General features: G+C 43.7%; 1 protein-coding gene across 1 annotated transcript; it reads left to right on the top strand.

Moving 5' to 3' along the window:
* Positions 1-8,617: 8,617 nt before the first annotated feature.
* On the top strand, positions 8,618-19,710 carry CSUI_001873 (uncharacterized protein; the record flags this gene model as incomplete). The annotated part of the gene is made up of 4 exons (XM_068062076.1): positions 8,618-8,702; positions 9,566-9,867; positions 11,196-16,883; positions 17,583-19,710. Coding segments are annotated over 4 exons (8,202 nt in total), but the record flags the coding sequence as incomplete, so codon positions are not given.
* Positions 19,711-19,991: the final 281 nt, after the last annotated feature.

Here is a 19,991-nt window from a genome sequence, read left to right as displayed (position 1 = left end):
GATTATCATTGTCCTGAGATGGGTAGAGAGCAGCAGCTACCGGACCATCATGCGGGTGGATACACCCTGTTGCGCGGGCAATGAGAATGATAGCTCATAGTGACGGCTAGCTGGCCTGTGTCCAATAAGCATGCATGATATGTCTATCCCAGTCTGTCTTCAGAGATAAGGTTCCGGAGACATAGGGGGCCGGAGCGGAGAGGCATGACGGAGTGCCAGGTTGTCCTGTTTCTTGGAGCCGAATCGATTTCAAGAAGCTTGTTGGTAACGACCCATCAGTTTACTTGTGTGAGTAAAGAATTGACAGTCTGACTCAATAACAGGGGGGGTCAGAGCGGTGCAGTCTCGTTCCTCTGTCCCAGATATCACTATATAGACGAGGGAAAATGCTAGTTCTAGTGGTACCAAACTGCTGGTAACTGACACGCGCAGTGCTCTTCAGCACAATCACATCGACCGAAGCCCGCCACGAGGCAGTACGTCAGGAGCTCTTCAAAAGCCGATCATCAATGAAAAGCTTAGAGCAACCACAATAACCACGGCGAGCTTCCTATCCACGGTTGGGCGGCTCACCGTCAGGAGGCGGAGCGAGGCGGGTACCTTGTTTGCTAGTCATCCAGGGCCCGAAAAACGATCTGCCCAAACATGTCTGCCTCGAGTGTCCCCTTCGCCTGAAGGTTACTGCTAGGGGTCTTACTAATTTGGGCACACCGTGGAGCCGGTTTCAGGGGTCTTCACAGCATGGAGACTCCAGAGGTTCGTCGACTCCAAATGAGGAGCTGTTTGCCCAGCCCATAGCATACAGAACAACTTCTGTCAGAAAGATACTGCAGCCAAAGAAAAGAGAATCTGAGGCTGTTGTCTTTGTCTTTAACGCACTTATCAAAGACCACGGAGTGCACAAGGATCAAACGATGACAGCATTGTTTCAAGTGTGACGAATTCTAGAAAGCTCCCTGATCGACTTCAAGTCTCAAACTAAGGTCGGGAGATGTTGACAAAGGAGGTGCAGCGATAGATAAACTCTTTCCTTCCGCAGCACTACAAGGATACAGTTATCACAATCCATCCAACTGCCTGCGCGAAGTTGTCGGGTGCCGTGACAGCTCATCTTCCTTTACTCTTCGGGAGCTGCTGATACCGTCGTCTTCTCCCCTCGACTTGAGAAGTTCACGTTCCGCCAACAACAACCTTACTGATGCATTAGTTAAAATATGACAAAACAAGACTTTCCTGTTGTCTCCTTTCTCTGGAGTGATCCTTACAAGAGCACGGGGAAGATTCTGTTTGCTTGCACGGGATGTCGATCTCAAGCCGGGCAGGGACACACAACCTCCTGGCGCTTCTTTTCCCATTCTTATTGAGATTCCCCGTCCCATCCCCGGCTTCCGTTTGTCAACTTTTCTCCCTCTTTGACCCAACTGCAGCCGTAACTCTCCCTGTGTGATATCTTAGCCCTTACGCACCTCAATCTTTCCTTGTGTGTGCCTCTGTATCGAGTGTACACCGCAAAGTTCAGGTCCTTTTCTTCGCTCTCCTCAATCGATTGAAGTCTTGTCTTGTCACACAGGGCTCGGTATGACCCTCCTCTCTTGTCTTTTTTCTCCGATTTCCCCTTAGCTAGCGTTCTTTCCTCTCTATACGCTCTAACGTCATCATCTTTTCCTTCACTTGGCTGTTGATTCTGTTCTCGGACAACAACAACAGCCACTGGACACCTGTCGGGAGCCGCGGCCGTAAAAAACAAGCATTTCTCGTCTTTCTTGGGAACAAAGAGTATCCTGGTACTTCCCCTTTCCTCTAGGTGCTGTTTTGTGTAGTATGGCGTCTTCTCTTCTCTCTTTATGAATGCATTTCTTCATCACAAGCGTCAGCGGAATGATCCCTCCATTCTTGAGTCTTGAGAACCGCCGCATAGAGACACACACCTCTTCCTTTTTTTCGCGTGTTCCATGATAACGTCGTATTTCTCTTCACTTCGAAACAGGTGTACATACAGCAGAGAAACGACCCATCTTGCACCTTCGTCTGCCTGTCTGTTGTTTTCTCATCCTTGAGGAATTGCCGCTCTAATGAAAGGCTCGTCTTTCCTCTCCCGAGCCTTTCAGAACGCCCAGGTGTTGAGCCCTCCTGAGACGTCTGAAAGACCTCTCCTGTCGTTTGCTTACAAGGGAGACTGTCAGTCCCTTCACCATCAATTTCGTTTTCGTTATGAAGCATTTTCTTCTCTCCAGGCTCTCTGCTTGCGAAGGAGTAGATAGACCTTTATCTATTATGGATTGAGAGTAAGAGCGATTTATGTGCTTTGTCGCGGTATAAGCTGCCTCTTCTGTGAAAGACAACGAACGTGTCTAGCGAAATTTTCCTCTCCTCTTTGGTCTGTCTACTGAAATACGTATCTCTGTCTCTCTATATTGTCTATGCTTATATGTATAGCTATATACCTGTATCTATCCATACACACCGTCTATGTATACATATATATATGCACATAACTCTCTCTGTGTGTGCTCGCAGTGATGTATCTGAAGAGCTTAATACATCTCATATGTCAAGACACTTTCCTTTCTTCTTGCCCAGTAAGCCTTCCTCCGTTCACCCTCGTTTCTTTCTGTCTGCGATCTAAATACATGCAGAGTATATACACCTTCCCTGTCGTCTTTCGCTAGATCAATCGATGATAAAGATATACCAAAGAAAGGAGAGACAAGTCTCTGAATGAAACCCGAGCTAGGGGAGGGACTGCTCTTTATCTGTGGAACCTTGCATCGCTCTTCTTTCTCTTGGGTGTCCGAATGAAAACTTTCTTTTCTCTCTATCTCTTCCACAATCTTTTATCCCCCCTATTCAAGAAGGAAGTAGATGCATCTCATTTGCCAGAGAGACTTCACGAAAGAAATCTTTCCTCTCTCTCTTTCGCCCTATCTAATCTCTTCTTCTTTTTGAGAGTATCATCAAGAGAGGTCTCCAGGAGAGAAGACTGTTGGAAGAGGGAGAGAAGAAAGAAGATGATGAATCTTATTTCCTTTCTCGAGGCCAGTTCTTTTCTTCTCTCTCTTCTTCTTCATTTGTTTTGTATAGACTAGGACAGGAAAGAATGAAGAAAGGAGAAATGGAGAAGGAAAAAGAGGAACAAGAAAAGTATGAAGGACGGCGTCTCCATGGAGTCGGAGAAACGTATCTAAATCTCGACGAAGAAATAGAGGAGAAGGTTTCCCCGGCTAGGAAAAGGAAGAAAAGTAAGAGAGGAGAGAGAGACCCAGACGATTCTTCTTCCTCTTGTTCTTCTTTATCTCTCTGTCCCGGTGAAATGAAGAAGAAGAAAGAGAAAAAGAAGAAGAAGAAAGAGAACAGAAGAGAAGAAAAAGAAGATTCAATTGAAAGTAGTACCAAGACAACTCACATCGATGCAGGGGGAATCGATCCTTCTGCTAGCTTGCTTCCAGCTGGAGACTACACGAGGAAGGGAATGATAGAAGAAGAAGAGAGAGAGAAGGACAGCAACAACAAGGAGAGGAAGATGGAGAAGAATCACATCATAAGGGGACTAGATAAGAATAGGAATTCTCTCAACTCTCTCTATAGACCGAATACAGAAGACACCGATCCTCTGTCTTCGTCTTCTTCTTCTTCTTCCTCTTCATCTTCCGCCTTCATTTCCAAAGCGAAAGATATCAAACAAGATCCGAAAGAAATCCAGATGAGAGAGGACGTCAAACATGTCTCCCGTCTGGTTTATCTCTCTTCAAAATCTTTGCGCAAGAAAGAAGAAACTAGCCTAGATAAGAAGAGAGAGAGAAAGAAGAAAGATGAAGAAGACGATGAAGAGAGAAAAAGAACGCCCTCGTCTTCTTCTTCTTTCTGTTCATCTTCTTATGCCTCTTCTTCCACCGTCTTGAAGAGAGAGAGTCTCTGGACGGAAAGAAAAGAAAAGAAGAAGTTCATCGCGTCACTAGAGGCAGGAGAAATGGAAGAAGAGAATCTTCTTCATTTATCTTCTTCGCCTCAGATGAAGACCTTAAAGCATGATAGTACTTTCCTAGTTATCGATGATCCTCACCTTTCTAGCTCTCCTTCTTCTTCTTCTTCTCCTTCTCCCTCTTCCTCTTTTTCTTCTCCCTATCTTCTTAAAGCTCCTGTCCTCTATAGACAGACAGAAGCCCAATCTTTATCAGAAGAGGCAACACCCTCTCATATCGAAGATCTCTCTAGGAATGATCCTAGAGTGTCTATGGAAGTTAAGAAGACCTCTCGTATACCTGTGTCTTCTACTCTTCACGTAACTTCCTTCACTCCTTCTTCTTCTTCCTGTTCAATCTCTCCAGCTCTTCCCCTATGCTCTTCTTCTTCATCATCATCTAAGATGACGTCTGAAGCCTCTTCTTCTTCGTCCTTTTCTTCTGGCGCTTCTCCGTCTATCTTCGCATGTCCTTCTTCTTCTCTTTCGTCGACATCTGTACGTGCCTATACCATACCGCTCGCTTCAAGTCAAGAGAAAGAGCAGAGACCGCCTCTTTCTTTTCATGGTATCAGAGATAAATCTTCTTCTTCTTCTTATCTGCCTCTACTCAAAGACGACCGAGTCACGACGGAGAAAAAGAGAAGAAAAGGTGCCAGTCATAACAAGGAAGACCTCCAAATCTATCGGACAGAGAATAAACAATCCCTCTTTTCTTCTCCTTCTTCTGTCTCGTCTCTTCCTCTCCCTACGTGTTCCTCTCAAGCTCACCCCGATGACCTCTTCTCCTCGCACCTTAAAAGAAACAAAAAGAAAGCGGATCCTTCTTCTTCTTCTCCTCCTCATGCCTTAAGTGATCGTTTTGAAGTCTTGGCGTCTTCTTCATCTTCTCTTTCTCCTTGTCCATCGTCAGCCACATACAGCTCCATGAAATCGCATGCAGTAAGAAAAGTCCAGAAGAAAAAGAAGAAAGGTAGCAACAGTGGCTCTGATAACCCAGAAGGCAAATCAAGAGAAAGATCGACAAGAGTGGTGAAAGCATCTAAAGAGAAGAGAACCCAACGTTCACTTCTATCAGAGACGTCTGTCTCAGCTGCATGTCTCCAACCCGATTCTAAGGGACTTTCTGGTCTTTCTCGTAGAGAGAACAAGAGCTCTTCTCTAGATAAGAGTAGCAGGAGTAGTAGTAGTAGCAATTGTGAAAGGAGAGAAACAAGCGACAGAAATCTCTCCTTGGATCCTTCCTTATCTTTACGAGATCCAAGAGAAAACATCTCTCGCTCACATGACTCTTCTTATTCTTTCTCTCCTTCATCGAATGATAAGATAGAAGAGGAACAACGTATCTACAGCAGGGGGAGAAAATACAACTCGGGTGGCCATTCTAACAGTCCTGAGATCTCTTCTCTTCTCTCTTCTTCTTCCTCTTCATCTTCTGCTTTGCTTACGGCCCAGGGAGGAGAAGAAGAAAGAAGAAGAGACCACCCGAAAGCACAGATGAAGGAGAAGACAAGGAAGAAAAGAGAGAATGGAGCTGCTGAGACCTCGAGGGAAATCGAGAGACATGTTTACAGGAGCCGCACGAGAGAATCTCTTGCCCAGTGCGAGTCCGCCGCCTCTGAAGGGCTTGGTGAGGGTAGAAAGGAGAAAGAAAGAATTATTTCTTCTTCTTCCTCCTTCTCTTCTTCTTTTTCTTCAAGACCAGGTCTTCATCGTATAAGGTGTAAATCGGATAGAAGAAGTAGTGGTAGAGATGAACATTTTCACGAGGAGGCTGGTTCTATCGAATTGAGAGAAAGAAAAGGTAGAAAACATAGGAGCCTCACAAGACAAGAAGAGAAAAAAGAGATAGGCGAAGAAGAAGAAGAAGAAAGAGGAGAGAAGACATGGAGGAAGAAGAAAGTCGATGAAGAGGATGAGGAGACCCACGAGGAGAAAGAAAAGAAGTTCAGACCGTTGTCCTCCATGGAGAAAGAGGACAAGAGATCGGAGTCTTCAATGAAAGAAAGGAAAGAGAATACAAGGCGTTCCAAGGACAATAGCTCTACAGAAGGAGAAGAAAAGAGAGAGAGGATGAAAGGTGTGGATAAGACTGTCGATTTAGATCTACACAAACAAGGCTATGCATCTAGAAGTCTCGAGGAAAGAAGAGAAAGAAAAAGAACAGCGGAAGAAGAGACGGCAAAGAAGACATCTCGAGACCAAACACACACATTAGACAGATACTCCTCAACGCCTTCTTCCTCTTCTTCTCCTTTACAAGCCGAGGCCTTGAAGTTTTCTCCCTACGCTTTCATGTTTGTTGTATATATACATAAAATAAGGCTCATATCTAAAATGGGAGAAAGCCACTCTTCTTTCTCTCAAGGGAAACGGAAAGGGAGCCAAGGAATCGTGTCTTCTTCGTCTTCTCTGCCTCTTACACCTCCGGTGTACGTACAGCCCCGGCCTCTCAAGCTGCAGATGGCCGCAACGACACACCAAAGAGGTCAGGCAGATAAAATTCTATCATTGCACTGCACCTTCTATCATGCCCTTCTCTCTCTAGATATATAGAGAGAGACAAAGAGAAATGGAAGATAGGTAGATTAAAGATAGAGTGATACTTACTTTACGGAGTTCGTAGACACATTTAGATCGGCAGGCATCGTATATGAAGAGCTCCTACATCCAAGGGATAGACACTTGGTATATACACATGGACGTCAATGGAGACATACATAGATACGTATATAGAGAGATACAGAGGAAGATTTTTATCTTAACATGTAGATCGCGTCTAGTGACTATGGTAAGTACATCTCTACAGGTAGAGGCGTCGCTTCCTTTGTAGCTTCTTGCAAGTGTCAGGGCGCGATGCCATACGAAACCTTGACATACACGTATATATATGTATATATGATACGTCTTATAGCAAATGACGTACATCTCTCTCTCTATATATATATATACGTACATGCAAATATACATGGATTGAGCTACATACACATTCAGGGCTAGACAGTATATCTATTTACTAGACTCTAATGTGTCGGTGCACGGAGAGAGTTAGTTTGTAGCGGTGAGAAGGGGTACGTCCTCGTCGTCATTTGAAGTGTTTGCTTCTCGATACTCCGCATATATATATATATATATATGTATATAAACATGTGTGTATCTACATGCGTATACATGCATCTATCGAAGCTTGACTGATTAAACTAGTAACGCGTACGTGACTTTTTTCTTGTTTGGATTGCCCTGACTTCTTTCGAGGTGTATGTACACACGATGAACATCACCCGTGTCACTATCTGCACCCGAATCTTTCTCATCTCTTTTCGCTCTTTCTTTCGTTCTTGCTCTCTTTCTTTCTTTCTTTCTTCCTTCTTTTTTTCTTTCCCTCTTAGGCTCCATTGCTATCTTTACTTCTCCTCTTCTCCATCCTTCACCTACCTCTTCTTCATCCTCTCTTTCATCTTCATCTTCTTCTTCTTCCCTCGAGCATGTTGAACTAAGCGCGAAGTTTTGCTGTTTTCTTGTAGTTCCCGGATGTCTTACGTCTTCTCTAACCTCGCAAGCTCGGAGGAAGGATTACGAGAGAAAGACTTCAAGCGATCTCCGGGGTGTTGGCGCAGATGGAGAAGAAGAAGAAATCTCTCCTATCTCTACATCTCTCTCACTTGAGCTTATAGATGTGAGCTACATCGATCGTCTTTGGGTCGAGTTATCTTGTCTTTCCTCTGACTCTTTCTCTTCTGTACATCTCAGAAATGAATGGATGGAGAGAATACCGAATCCTAATACATCCCTCCATTAATCATACACCTTGTTGACTGGTATATACACCTCTATCTATCTATCTAGCTATCTATCTATCTGCGTGGCCTTGTTTACTAGCCATAATATGTATACACATACATCTATAGACGTCTATTCGATATAACCCGTGATGGAGAGAGCATGCCTAGGAAGCAGAAAAAGATGAAAAGTAGAATCTTTCTATAGAGCAAGTTGAATCAAGATGAATGAGAGAGGGGAATAAAGAGCAGAGAACTCTCAGCCTCGCTCGCTCTGTCTCGGTATGAAAAGACGTCTCTCCACGGTCCTGTGTACGTCTCTCATATATTGTATCGAGAGAGACAGACCGGCCAGGAAGAAGGATATATACATATAGACATATATATGCATATACATGTATCTCGCCCTCTCTCTATATAGCTATGATACGTATCCGTTCGGTAAGTAGAAAGACTGTCCTTGGAAATATACGTATATATCCACATATATGTGTGTACAGGCAGGGATACACGCAGCAGCACTTGAGTATGTGAAGTTTGTGCGGTATCGTCTTCATGAACTGCGAGAGAGTGTGATAATCTACAGGCTATATATATATATATATATATGTCTCACAGTCTCATGCTCCCTGTATGAATCTAGATATCCAGATAGATAGATATGTATATCTATACGTCCGCGTGTACACGGGGATGTGCATGTGTGTATCGTTTGCATGCAAAGCTGGAGAGAGCACAGAAAGAAAACGTGTTCTCCTTTAGTTGCCTCCTTTCTTTCGAATAGAATTTTTTTTTCTCATCTTCACTTGACCAACTATCCTTTCGTCTTTCTCCTTTCTTCTCTCTTCTTTCTTCTTTCTTCTTCGTCTTTGCTGATCAGGCTGATACAAATCTTCCTCTCTTTTCAGGAGTCGTCGCTTCTCTAGGGAACCTTTCTGCAAGCGAAAACTTCCAAAGACACCGAAGTAAACAAGCCGCTTTTCTCGATTGCTAAACACAATCGACACACATCCTTTCTTGAATCGATTCTCAAGCATCGACTCATACACACATAGATTTAGAGAAATATCTTGGAAGGTTGATGCATATAAGAAAGATCTGTATACACAGCAGCTTCTCTCCCAGTGAGGATTTGCAGATATCCATGTGCTCTTCCTATTCGCGACTTTTCTCTGCAAAGCTTTCTATGCTTGCAGAGTGCATTAGATGTGTATCTATAGAGCGTGATAAGATGAAAACATATATCTCCACATCTACAGACCCATGCGTTTGACAGGTCAATGAAGAAGTAGAAGAAGAGCTTCCATCAAGAAAAGGAGAGAAAGAAGAGATCATTTGCTTGCCTATGTATATACAGATACTCTTTAGTTGTCTAGACACCGATTACGTTTGTTCTCGTATAGACGTTTGCCGCTGATGCTTCGTCAAGTCGCTTCTGATCTTAACTTCTACTCAGTCTCACTGCCATACATATCTATCTTTAATATATCTTTAATCTATCTATCTTTCATCTCTAAACTGTAATCTGTCTTTAATCTTTGATCGATCTATCTATGTATGTAGTCACTGTATATGTCCTACATATCAATCGATCCGTGTTTGTCTTGATCCATAAATGTCCAGATATGTATGGGGGAGAAGTCGATCTTTCAGTTGCTTCCTCGACAGCACTAGAAGAGACACCTCGTCTTGGGTGCTCAAATCTCTTCCTTCTTCTCTCTTCTCTATACATGAGCCCCCCTGATTTTCTTTTTTTCTTTTCAATCTTTTTTCTCTCTTTCTTTCTCCTTTCTCTTCTTCTTTGACGTCTTTTTCTTTACCCCTGTAGTTACTTTATCTCCAACAAGTACGAGAAGGAAAAATTTCGCTCTTCTTCCTTCCTCCTCCTCGTCCTCTTCTTCTTGTCTGAGAAACCGAGAAGAAGAAGAGATAGAAGAAGAAGCCTTACTGAAGGTCTTAGTTGCTAGACAAAAGAGATGGGGAATCTCAATCCCGTCTCCTTCTTCTTCTTCTGCTATTACGTCGAGTTTGTTGAAGGAGAAGACACAGCAGAGGTTTTATACTTTACAGCAACAGCCTCTTCATTTCGTTGTCCAAGCGAAGGATCCTCAGGCTCAGTATCTTATTCAGGTATTCTAACGGCATTTGGAGGCCTCTCTACCTTTCGTGTGGTCTTTGACTACTCACGATGTAGGTTCTCTTGTGTATACATGCGGAGAAACGTACCTTGCCACAGTCGTCTGTACGTAGATGCTTTCTCTTTCTCTCTCTCTAGATATCTACATATGTAGATCTGTGTATATATAGCTAGACTGCGTGTGCTTGGAGCGGGGGTGAGATGGCTGTATGTGGAGGAGTTTCTAGACTCACATGCAGAGAGACTACAAGGTGTGCCTCTGTCCATACACATGGAAATATACTCTCTATATCTGTAGCTATAGAATCTGTTCATCTACATAGAGATAACTGCTGTATATCTGTATCTATAGAATGTATGTATACACATAGAAATACATTCTGTATACCTGTAAATAGAGTGCATGTATACACATCGAGATACGTCCTGTACATCTAAATCTACAGGTCTATGCACATACATCTTGCGTAACGTTCTTCTATTCGAATGGCTAGCCAGCAGTTCTGAGAGTAAAGAGATAGCTTATACAGGAGTATCTTCCTTAATCTTTTCGTACATGAAACCTCTGCGTGCTCTCTCTCTATCTTCGTGAGTACAACGAGGGGAGGTCTGAACTCGAGTGTCCTTACCGGAGAAAGAGCAAACTACTGGAGATCTTTCTTGAACGTCCATCTCATACTCTCTTTTCGCTTATATACATCTACATATAGATACCTATCTTGATGTATACATACCTACCTATCTATATGTATATGTATATCTACCTTGTTGTATGTACATGTCGATCTCGGGTGGTTAGAGTCTTCTTCTGTAGTTCAGCACGGTGGTTTACATGAATGGAGTATGAAGAGCATAGACACTCTCTATAGGTGAATGGCGGTGTGTAGTAGAGCGCTGCTTTCTCCATGCAGAAAATGACTTGCCAAAGAGAAAAAAGCATCTCTCGTACACTGTCCCTGTATATAGACTTTCGATACTGTGTATATACACTCCGTAAACACATATCTACCTACCCCTCATATACGTGTTAATCATGATGACCATGTGTATCATATAGTGGATTAGAGTCGTCCCTTCCTTCTCTTCTGTATACACATCCCACATGCAAACGGTACCAATCCTATACATAGGTATATGCAGACATATGTATGTAAATGCACGTACACCTATAAATATATATATATATATCTAGATATAGATATGTGCACATACAGAACATCACCGCGAATAGAGGTATGTACCACTTGACTCGTGTTGATAGAGATCCACGGAGATTTGAAATGCAAATCTTTATGGTTGACTTGTTTTCCTTTATCTTCAGGCTCTACCTTTCTTAGGTTCCTGTTTTTCTTCTTCTTTTTCATCTTCATCTTCATCTGTTAAAACTCTTCAGCAGACGAATGAGGTTCATCGAGAACAAGAAAAGTCGGACTCTAGGGGGACCGCGCCGAACCAGAAGAAAAGCGTCCTTCCTCCTGGAGACATAAAGAATACAGAAGACATCCGTGTAGACAGTACAGGCAGGCAAGGTGGTCAAGCGAGCTCAGGGAGAAAACTTGCCTTGAAGGAGACGATTTCGTCTTCAAGAGAAGGAAGAATAAGACGTGGTGTACAGACACCTGAAGTGGATGTGAGACATCAAGAGAGAGGACAAACAATAGGATCTTCCCTAGCAACTCCAGACGACCGTCCTTCTGAGAAAGCCTCTTCTTTTTCTTCCCTTTCCGTTGCTTCTCCGATAACGAAAGAGATTGAGAGAGAAAGACCCGATGAACGCGAACGTTGCAACACGGAGAAGAGACAGACAAGCTCTCCAGCTATCATCGAAGCGAGACACACTTCGTCTGTTGAGGTTCAGAAAGCCTTCCTTGGTTTGTCTATATCAAAGGACCCGCCTTTCTCTCCTTCTTCTTGTTGTCCTTCTCTTCTTCACGCCTTCCCTTCTTCTGTTCAAATGAAAGAAGAGAAAAGATTTCTGGAGAATAGAACAAGTTTAGAACAGAGCGGAGATGCATTACTTGATCGAAAGCATCAAGACGAGAGAATGAAGATGATAAAGAAAAGAGATGAAGAAAGAAAGTCCGAGGAAACACTCAAGCATAAGATCTCCCTTCAACCTCCTTCAAGAAGACAGGAGAAAGAACAAGAGAAGGAAAGTCCAGGAAAAACGAAAGAAGCAGAATCTCTCTCACTAGACCTAAGCTCTCCGACGCATCTTTCAATCTCTTCTCTAGAGAGGAACCTTCTTAGCACAACTGTCACGCCAGAGAGTAGAAGCGAAATAAGAAAAGAAGAAGATGAAGACGAAGAAGAAAAGACAAGAGTAGTTCAAGAGAGAGGAAGAGTAACGCCTTCAGAGTTTCAGCTTCAGATATCGAAGCACCAAGAAGAACTAAAGTACCTAAGAGAAAAACTTAATAGAGTGAAGAGTTTCGTTGCCGCCGGTGGAGAGCCCGTTCTGCACCGCCTACGTGGAGTTGATCCGACAAGGCTAGCTGACGGCCTGAGGAGACGGAGTCTGTTGAGAGAGGGGGAGAACAGGGAGAGGGGAGAAGAAGAAGAAAGTAGGCAATTCTGGGGGGATGAAGAGAAAGAGAAAGAGGAAGCAGATGGAGAGAAGAAAAGGAAGAAGAGAAGTCCATGTGAAGAAAAAGATAAAGAGGAGAGAGAAGAGTTGGATGAAGGAGGTCAAGGAGGAAAGGATGGAGAGAGAGAAATGAAAAGTAAAGAAGAGAGGAGAGAGAAAGGACATCGGAGAAGGGAAGCTGACGATCGAAAAGAAGAGGGAGAAGAAGAAGTCCAAGAAAGGAGAACAGAAAGGAAAGACAGAGAGAAAGAAGAAAGAAGAAGAAGAGGAAGAAGAAGTGAAGAGAAAAACAAAGAAGAGATGAAGGAGAGAGAAGAAGAAGAAGAAAGAAGAGAAGAAGACAAGTTGAAGAGAGAGAAATACTCATACGAAGCGGTGGCCTGGGAGAGAACGAAAGACTCTCAAGAGACTAAGCTGCATGTAAAGAGAGAAAAGCAACGAAGAGAAGAAGAAGAAGATTACCATCGGCTGTTGAATCGGAAGGTGGAAACTCCTCACCTAGAAACTGTCTCTGAGAGAAGAATGGAAGATGAAAGAGAGAGAGAGATGAGGGAAACCAGGCTAGAGAGAAAGAAGAACAATGAAGAAGAAGAAGAACTGCGTGATTCTCATGAAGAGAAGAGAGACAAAGAAGAAGAAGAAGACAGCTCCAAGAATAGAAAGGGGGGAGACTACGAAGAAGAAATGGTAGATATAAGATACGTAGAGAGAAGTAGGACAAACCAGAGAGGAAGAGGAAAGAGAAGAGGAGAAGAAAGACGCGGATCAGAAGAAGATGAAGAAGAACAAGAAGAACATGAGACACGTGAAGAGAGGAGAAATTCTTATCACTCTAGAAGTAACGATAGGGATAAGAAAACTTCACAGCATGAAACGTCCCGAGTATCGTCGTGTCCACCCCCTAGAGAAGGTGTACATACACCTCACCTCGAGGAGAAAAGTAGACGGAGAAGCGTGAATCTTTCAAATACTTCAAGACATGACGGAGAGAAGAGACCCGACTTTCTCTCATCTCCAGATCAACAAGAAGGGACAGAAATGAGTAAAGAAGAGAAGAGAGAAAAGAAAGAAGAGGATAAGGAACAACGCTTCTTTATTACAGGAGGAGAGAAAGAAGAAGAAGAACACAAGAAGTCGTCGGAAGACTTCGAGAAATGTAAAGAGAACGTGATAGGAAAACCAACAGAAGAAAAAATCGAAACTTCTTCTATAGACGAACGTGAGAGCCTTCGTCATAGGTTTACCTCATGGAGAATGAGAAAAGGAAGAAACTTCTCAGCTAAAGAAGGAAGAGACGAAGAAGAAGAAGAAGGAGGGGTAGGCTCTAGTAGCAGTACGGTAGCTTCAGTCCCTCTTCTTGTCTCTGAGAGAAGCCGAGAGGAAGAAGAACTTCGTGTTGTAGACCGAAGAAGAGAGAAAGAGAAAGATGTGAAAAGAAAAGAAGAAGAAGGTAGATCTCTCCTTCGCAACTGTAGAAGAAGAGAACAAGTGAACGATGAAGAAGAAGTCGATAATAGGACCGTTGCGAAAGGAGTGAGAGAAGACAAGCAAAGAGATCGTGAATATGAGGGCGGAGAGGAGAGCAAGACGGGAGAAGAAGGAAGGACAGAGAGAAGATCAACAAGAAGAAAAGAGAAAGAAAGTGATGTAAGAAAAGAAGAGACGAAAGAGGAGGAGGCGAATGAGAAAGACGAGAAGAAGAAAAAGGAAGATACTTGCTCTGCTGAAGAGACAGCTAGGCAAGAGCACTTTTCTCTCATCAAGAAGAAAGAAGTGAGAGAAGAAGAAGAGGTTTCTATGAAAGAGAAGATCTCTCGACAACACCGTAGCCGAAGTCATAGTGAATTAGACAGCTATCCTTTTCTTCTTCCTCCTAATAGAAGAACAAGTCTTCAAGAGAGAAGAAGAAGAAGAGGAAGTGTCCCATGCGATTCTTACTACGAGAATAAAGCTGCTTCATCATCCTCATCATTATCGTCGTCTTCTTCTCCCTTGACTGAGCGGCGTCCTTCTTCTCCTCCGGGTCTCTCTTCTCTTCTAGGTACAGCGAAAGAGGAGAAAAGAGAAGATAGGTCTTTTCTCGATGGTATGGAAGAAGGAGGTAAGAGAGAGCCCATGACTGACTCTCCTTTCAGAGCAGCAAGTCTCCACAACAACGACTCCTCTCCCTTTACTTCGATTTCAGGTGTACAGACAGCTGAAGGCTGGAAAGAGCCCTCGAGAAGAGAGCAGGAAAGAGAGGAATGTAAAAGAGAACGATTCAAGACCCATGAAAAAGACAGTAGGTATAGTCAAGACAATCTCCAGACTGGAGACAGCTGTGAAGGCGATCCTCGTAAAGGAAAAAAGGAAGAAGAAGAAGAAGAAAGAAGGGAAGGACTTGGAGGAGGCAACGAACAGAGAGGAAAGGAAGAGAGAGAGAGACTGGGGAAGGAGACAGAAGAAGATCTACACGAGCATTCTTTCAAGCAGGAAATGCCACGGACAGATGCTAAGGAGAGGAAGCGTTCAGATAGATCAGTGTCTTCATCTCCTTCTTCTTCTCCTCAGCGTTCTTCTTTTTCTCCTTCTCTTCTTTCCTCTCCTAGACAGGGAGAAGGACGGCAGCAAGTAGTCTCATCGTGCTGTACGACAAGCCACGAAAGCTCACGACTCGCCAGACTTCAGGAAGAAAAGAGAAGAGAGAGAAGGGAGAGAAAAGGAGAGAGAAGAGACCAGCGAGAAGAGGAGAGAAGAAATGAAGTTGCTGAGAAGTTTTGGTGTCAAGAGAATAGGGGTCTTCGACATTACGAAAGAACATCCTTCTCTCCAGAGAAAGATAGCTGTGGTTCCTCTCCTTCATCTTCTTCTTCTTCTTCCGCTTCGTCATCTTCTTCCTCTTCTTCTTCACCTCCCTCTGTCGCGGCGCTAATCAATCGATTTGAACACTTGCATCGAAGTAGAAGCCGAAGAGCTGCGACAGCGCTAGCAAGGGATGGAAGAAGAAGAGATCTTCTTCTTTCTCATGATGAGAAAGCTAACCGGAGAAGAAGAAGTAGAAGAAGTAGTCATAGTAGTGACCAAGAAATCTCCACGGACGAGCCACACAGAGGAAGAGGTGAGAGAGGAGAAGAAGAAAGAGAAACAGAAGAAAGAAACACCAAACATGAGAGAGATGTAGACAAGCAGAGGCTTTCAGAAAGAAGAACAAGAGAGAGAGGAGACAGAGAAAGAGAAGAGAAGACTCTTCCTGTAAGTAATGGGGGGGAGGATAAGAAGCAGCTGAAGTCGAGAGAAAGGTTTAAGACAGCGAGCTCAGAAGAGACCGATTCTACCGATACCCAGGAGAGGGGAGAAGAAAGGACCTCCTTCCTGGAGATCCAGAAGAAGAAGAAGGAGTGTGAAAAGAGAAGAACTGAGGAGAAGAGAAAGGAGAAAGATAATGATACTGAAAGAAGTCTATCCTTGTCAGATGATGAAGAAGAAGAAGAAGAAGGACAGAGAGAGGGAGAACGAGACAGTCAGAAGGCAGGGGAGATTGCCTGCTCTTATACAAGGCTGGATATCGGTGAAGGAAGAGAGAATAGCTTAGCAAGAGAGAAGACACTCGAAGAGGGGGAGAATAACTATAGAAAAAGTAACGAATGTGTGAAGAAGAAAGAATTTCTGAGAGAAAGAGGCTCCACATCAGGAGGAGAAGGAGGAGGAGAGTGTCGCCTCGAGAAGGGCAGTACACAGAGAGAGGAGGAGAGAAAGACGAGAAACTGTGAAGTAAACGCCGAGGAGAGAAGAAGAGCAAGCGATTGTCCTCGGATAGAAGAAGCTGTCAGAGAGGCGGAGAGAAAGAAGAAAGATAGGATGGAGAAGGCATTCTTTCCAGCAAATAATGAGAGACAAGCTAATGATATGGAAGATTCGCTGCTTATGACAAGAGAAAAAGAGGAAGAAAAGAAACATAGATGTCTCACACGTGAAGAAGACCACCAAGGAAGAGAGAAACGTCAGATAGAGTGTCTATCACATAAGCAAAGCGACAGCGAAGAAGAAGAGAGGGATGAACAAGGAGACAAACAAGGAGAAGAAGTGATAAGAGACATAGAAAAAGGAAAGCCAGAGAAAGTAGAAGATCGAAGAGGAGGGGAATCCTCCTTGGAGAGAAGAGATGAAGAGAATCGAACAGAGAGGAGTGAAGGAGGGAAAGAAGGAGAAGGGTATAAAGACGAAAAAGAAGAGGAAAAAGAACCTTGTCCACCGTCAAAGGAAATGATAGGCGACGATGATAAAGAAGGAATTGAAAGATTCTTATCATCTCGTGGGAGAAGAAAGACAGGGGAAAAACCACAGCAAGGAGGAAGTAAGACCATGCCTCCTCGACGCCGCCGTCATAGCCTTCAGAGGTGTGTGGAGAGTAAGTCTTTCAAGCGAGCTTATAGAAGACTTCAGGTAAGAAGAAGGAAATCCAACAGACACAACTAACCACCACTTCTACTCCTCCCTACTCTTCTTTACAGCTTCTCAGTACGATGCTTCGATCATCTTTTCAACATATATGTTGATGTAGTCGAGACAGCATATCTATCTATCTATATGTATATTCATATATGTATATGTGTATATAAGTACATATAATGTATATGTGTCGCTGATAGCGTGGTGAAGATTGCAGCATGCATGGGTTTAGTTGCGTTTTGGGTATGGAAAGAGAATTTGTGACGTGCGTGTCCCTATAGAGTTTAAGTGACACTTCTGCAAGGAACTCTCTCTATCTCTCTGAGTTCTCTCTATATATACGTGAACCCGAAATAAAGAACATCTATACAAAAGTGACTGGATGAGCACCTACACATATGTAAGCTTACATACTTGAAGAGTCTTATATGATTAAGAGTCTCTCTTGTCTCGCACATGATCTAGGCTTCCCTCTATAAGTCCACAAATCTCTTTCTGATCAACCACCCTTTGCCCATATCATCCCATAAACTCCCCCTTCTTCTCCCTCTTTTTTCCGACATGTATCTCTCTGTCTCTCTTGACTCTCTATAGATCCTGATATCTGCGTCGTCTATCATTCTTTCTTTTCTTCTCTTTCTTCTTTCTCTCCGATGTGAAACATGTGTTGGTTCTGTCTCAACTCCCTTTTAGCATAATGAAGTCGACGGTCAACATGAGGCAATTTCTCAGTACCTCAAGAGTTTTCTTTCCTTGAAGGAAGATCTCTGTGAAGCGAAAGAGGCTCTTCTCCGTCACCCGCATGGTCATGCCAAGACGAGAGAAAGATTTCTTCATCCAGCTTGTCTTCTCCGGGAGCACCTTAAGACCGTTCTTCTTCTTACTGCACGTCTTCTTCTCCCTGCCCCTCTCGGAAAGAAGGACGGTCTGGATCATCTCTCTATCAAAGATCATTACTTGAAGGAACTTCTCCATTCAACCTGCTTCAATCAGACTTCTCCCCTACCCGAATATCTTACACTGAGTCCATCTACAGATCCTTCTTCTTCTTCTCTTCGAGGAGGAAAGAAGATCTTTCGTGACAGCGAGCGTCAAGAGAGTTTTGCAGAGACAACAGACGCAAGAGAAGATACACATGAGAAGAGGAGAAGAAGCGAAAGAAGATGTCAAAATGAAGATAGACTTCTTCAACAAGAGAGATCTACAGAGACACGTTCTAAGAGTGACGCTCGTGAAGCTTCTCCACCTCTCTCTCCTTGTGGATTAGACGACGAGAGAGAAGAGAAACTGAAGGAAGGGGATGCTGAAAAGAAAGCACAAGACTTGCTTCATCTAGGAGAGGAAGGAAGAAGAGAAGACAACAAGACACCTATTAGACTGCCTCTCGGTTCGTCTTCGAGTGAAGAAGAACAGAGTCAAAGAGAGAAAGATTTGAAAGAGACAGAAGAAAATGGACAAGAGAGAACAAGAGATCCGTGGGTATCGGAGATACGTATGAAAGAAAAGCATCAAGATAGAAATGTCAACTCAGCTGGTAAAGATGAATACGACGAAGAAGAAGATCAAGATGCTCTTTTATCTTGTCTCTTTGATATATTGCAGAAAGCAGAGAAGTTATGCTGTCAGCTGAAGCATGAGAAAAGGTCGTCTTCTTTCTTCACTCCTTCTGACCAAAGAGAAGAAGAAGATAAAAGAGAAGAAAGACAAGACACTTCCTATCTTCCCAATCCAACTAACCTTCTCCCCGCACTCACCTTCTTCCCATCTACACCTTTCTTACCTCCCTCTACAGAGGACAGGAACGAAGGGAGCTCTCCGATCAAAGCAGCTTCTCTCCCTTCCTCAACGCCTCTACCTCTTTTTGCTGATATAGAGAACTACCAGGGACCATCGATCTTACCATCTCGGGGAAGTAGCGTCCATAAAACACGTCGACTGTGGAGTTCTTCTTCACCCCCCTCAGAAAGACAAGCGAGATGGAGAGGCGATGAAGGTGCCTCGCTTCATTATCTTCATGCAAGAAAAAGAACTTCTGAAGATGAAAGAGGAGACCTGGTGTCTCTAATGTCTTTCTCAAACTGCGGTAGGAGGAGTTCCACAAAGGTGCCGAACTCGGGGATGAATGAAGAGCATCCTGTGCACATATATGCAGATCCTAGTAGAATGATAGGGGCACTAGGATTGAAGAGGGTTGGAGATGAACAAGAAGAAGAAGAAGCAGATGAACAAGGAGGAGAATTTGAAGAGAAAGAAACACACATTTCAACGGCCTTTTTATCACAGACTTCTCGAGAAACCCCTCTCTTGTCATCGAAGAATCGATTGTCGACGATGCATCGACGTTATTCGGCCCCTGTCAATGGGACTGAAGAAGGCTGCTCCTCATCACCCACCTTTTCTTTCCCTCGATTAAGAGATTTCCATCTTGCCGTCCAGACGACACACCCGTCAAGAAATGATGCCTTCCCGGAGTTCCAGTTGAAGCGGGTCGAGTTTCTGCGAAGGAAGTTGCAACAGCTAGCTGAGACAGTCGCCCGCGAGGAAGAAGAGAAGGAGAAAAAGACAGCTAGACAGGAGAAGGAGAAGAAGAACAAGGATGGGCTAGATGAAATGAGCGAGGGGTCGGGGAGAATAGCGAAGCTCATGATAGGATCCTCGATCGATGAAAGAGAAGAAGAAGAAGAAAAAGAAGGACAAGAACTCCTTGTAAGAGAAAGAGGAATGCAGAATGCCTGGATGGCAAGTAATTATCATTCTCAGGCAACTCTCATGACCTCTCCTTCTCCTCCTCCTCTTTCAAGACATCTAGACACGATGGTGAGCTAGGGAGGGATGATTCACGGGAACGGGGCGACATCCCCGTGTAGAGCACAGCCAGGTAGCTAGCTAACTCGTGAAAGGAGTTATACTTAGCTAGCTGTCTATCCCATGGAACTTCACATCCGGAGTCCTCTGTCACTCGGGTGTATGTATGTACGTGTGCGCGCGTAGATGGATGGATTGATAGATAGATAGATAGGTAGATAGATGGATGGATAGATAGATAAATAGAGAACTGCACTTGTCTTTCCTCTGCCTAGTCATAAAGGAGGTGGGATGTCT

Source organism: Cystoisospora suis (genome assembly GCF_002600585.1).
Source record: "Cystoisospora suis strain Wien I chromosome Unknown contig_752, whole genome shotgun sequence".
NCBI lineage: Eukaryota > Apicomplexa > Conoidasida > Eucoccidiorida > Sarcocystidae > Cystoisospora > Cystoisospora suis.
Note: the sequence above shows the minus strand (reverse complement) of the source record. Positions and strands in the feature narration are given on the sequence as shown.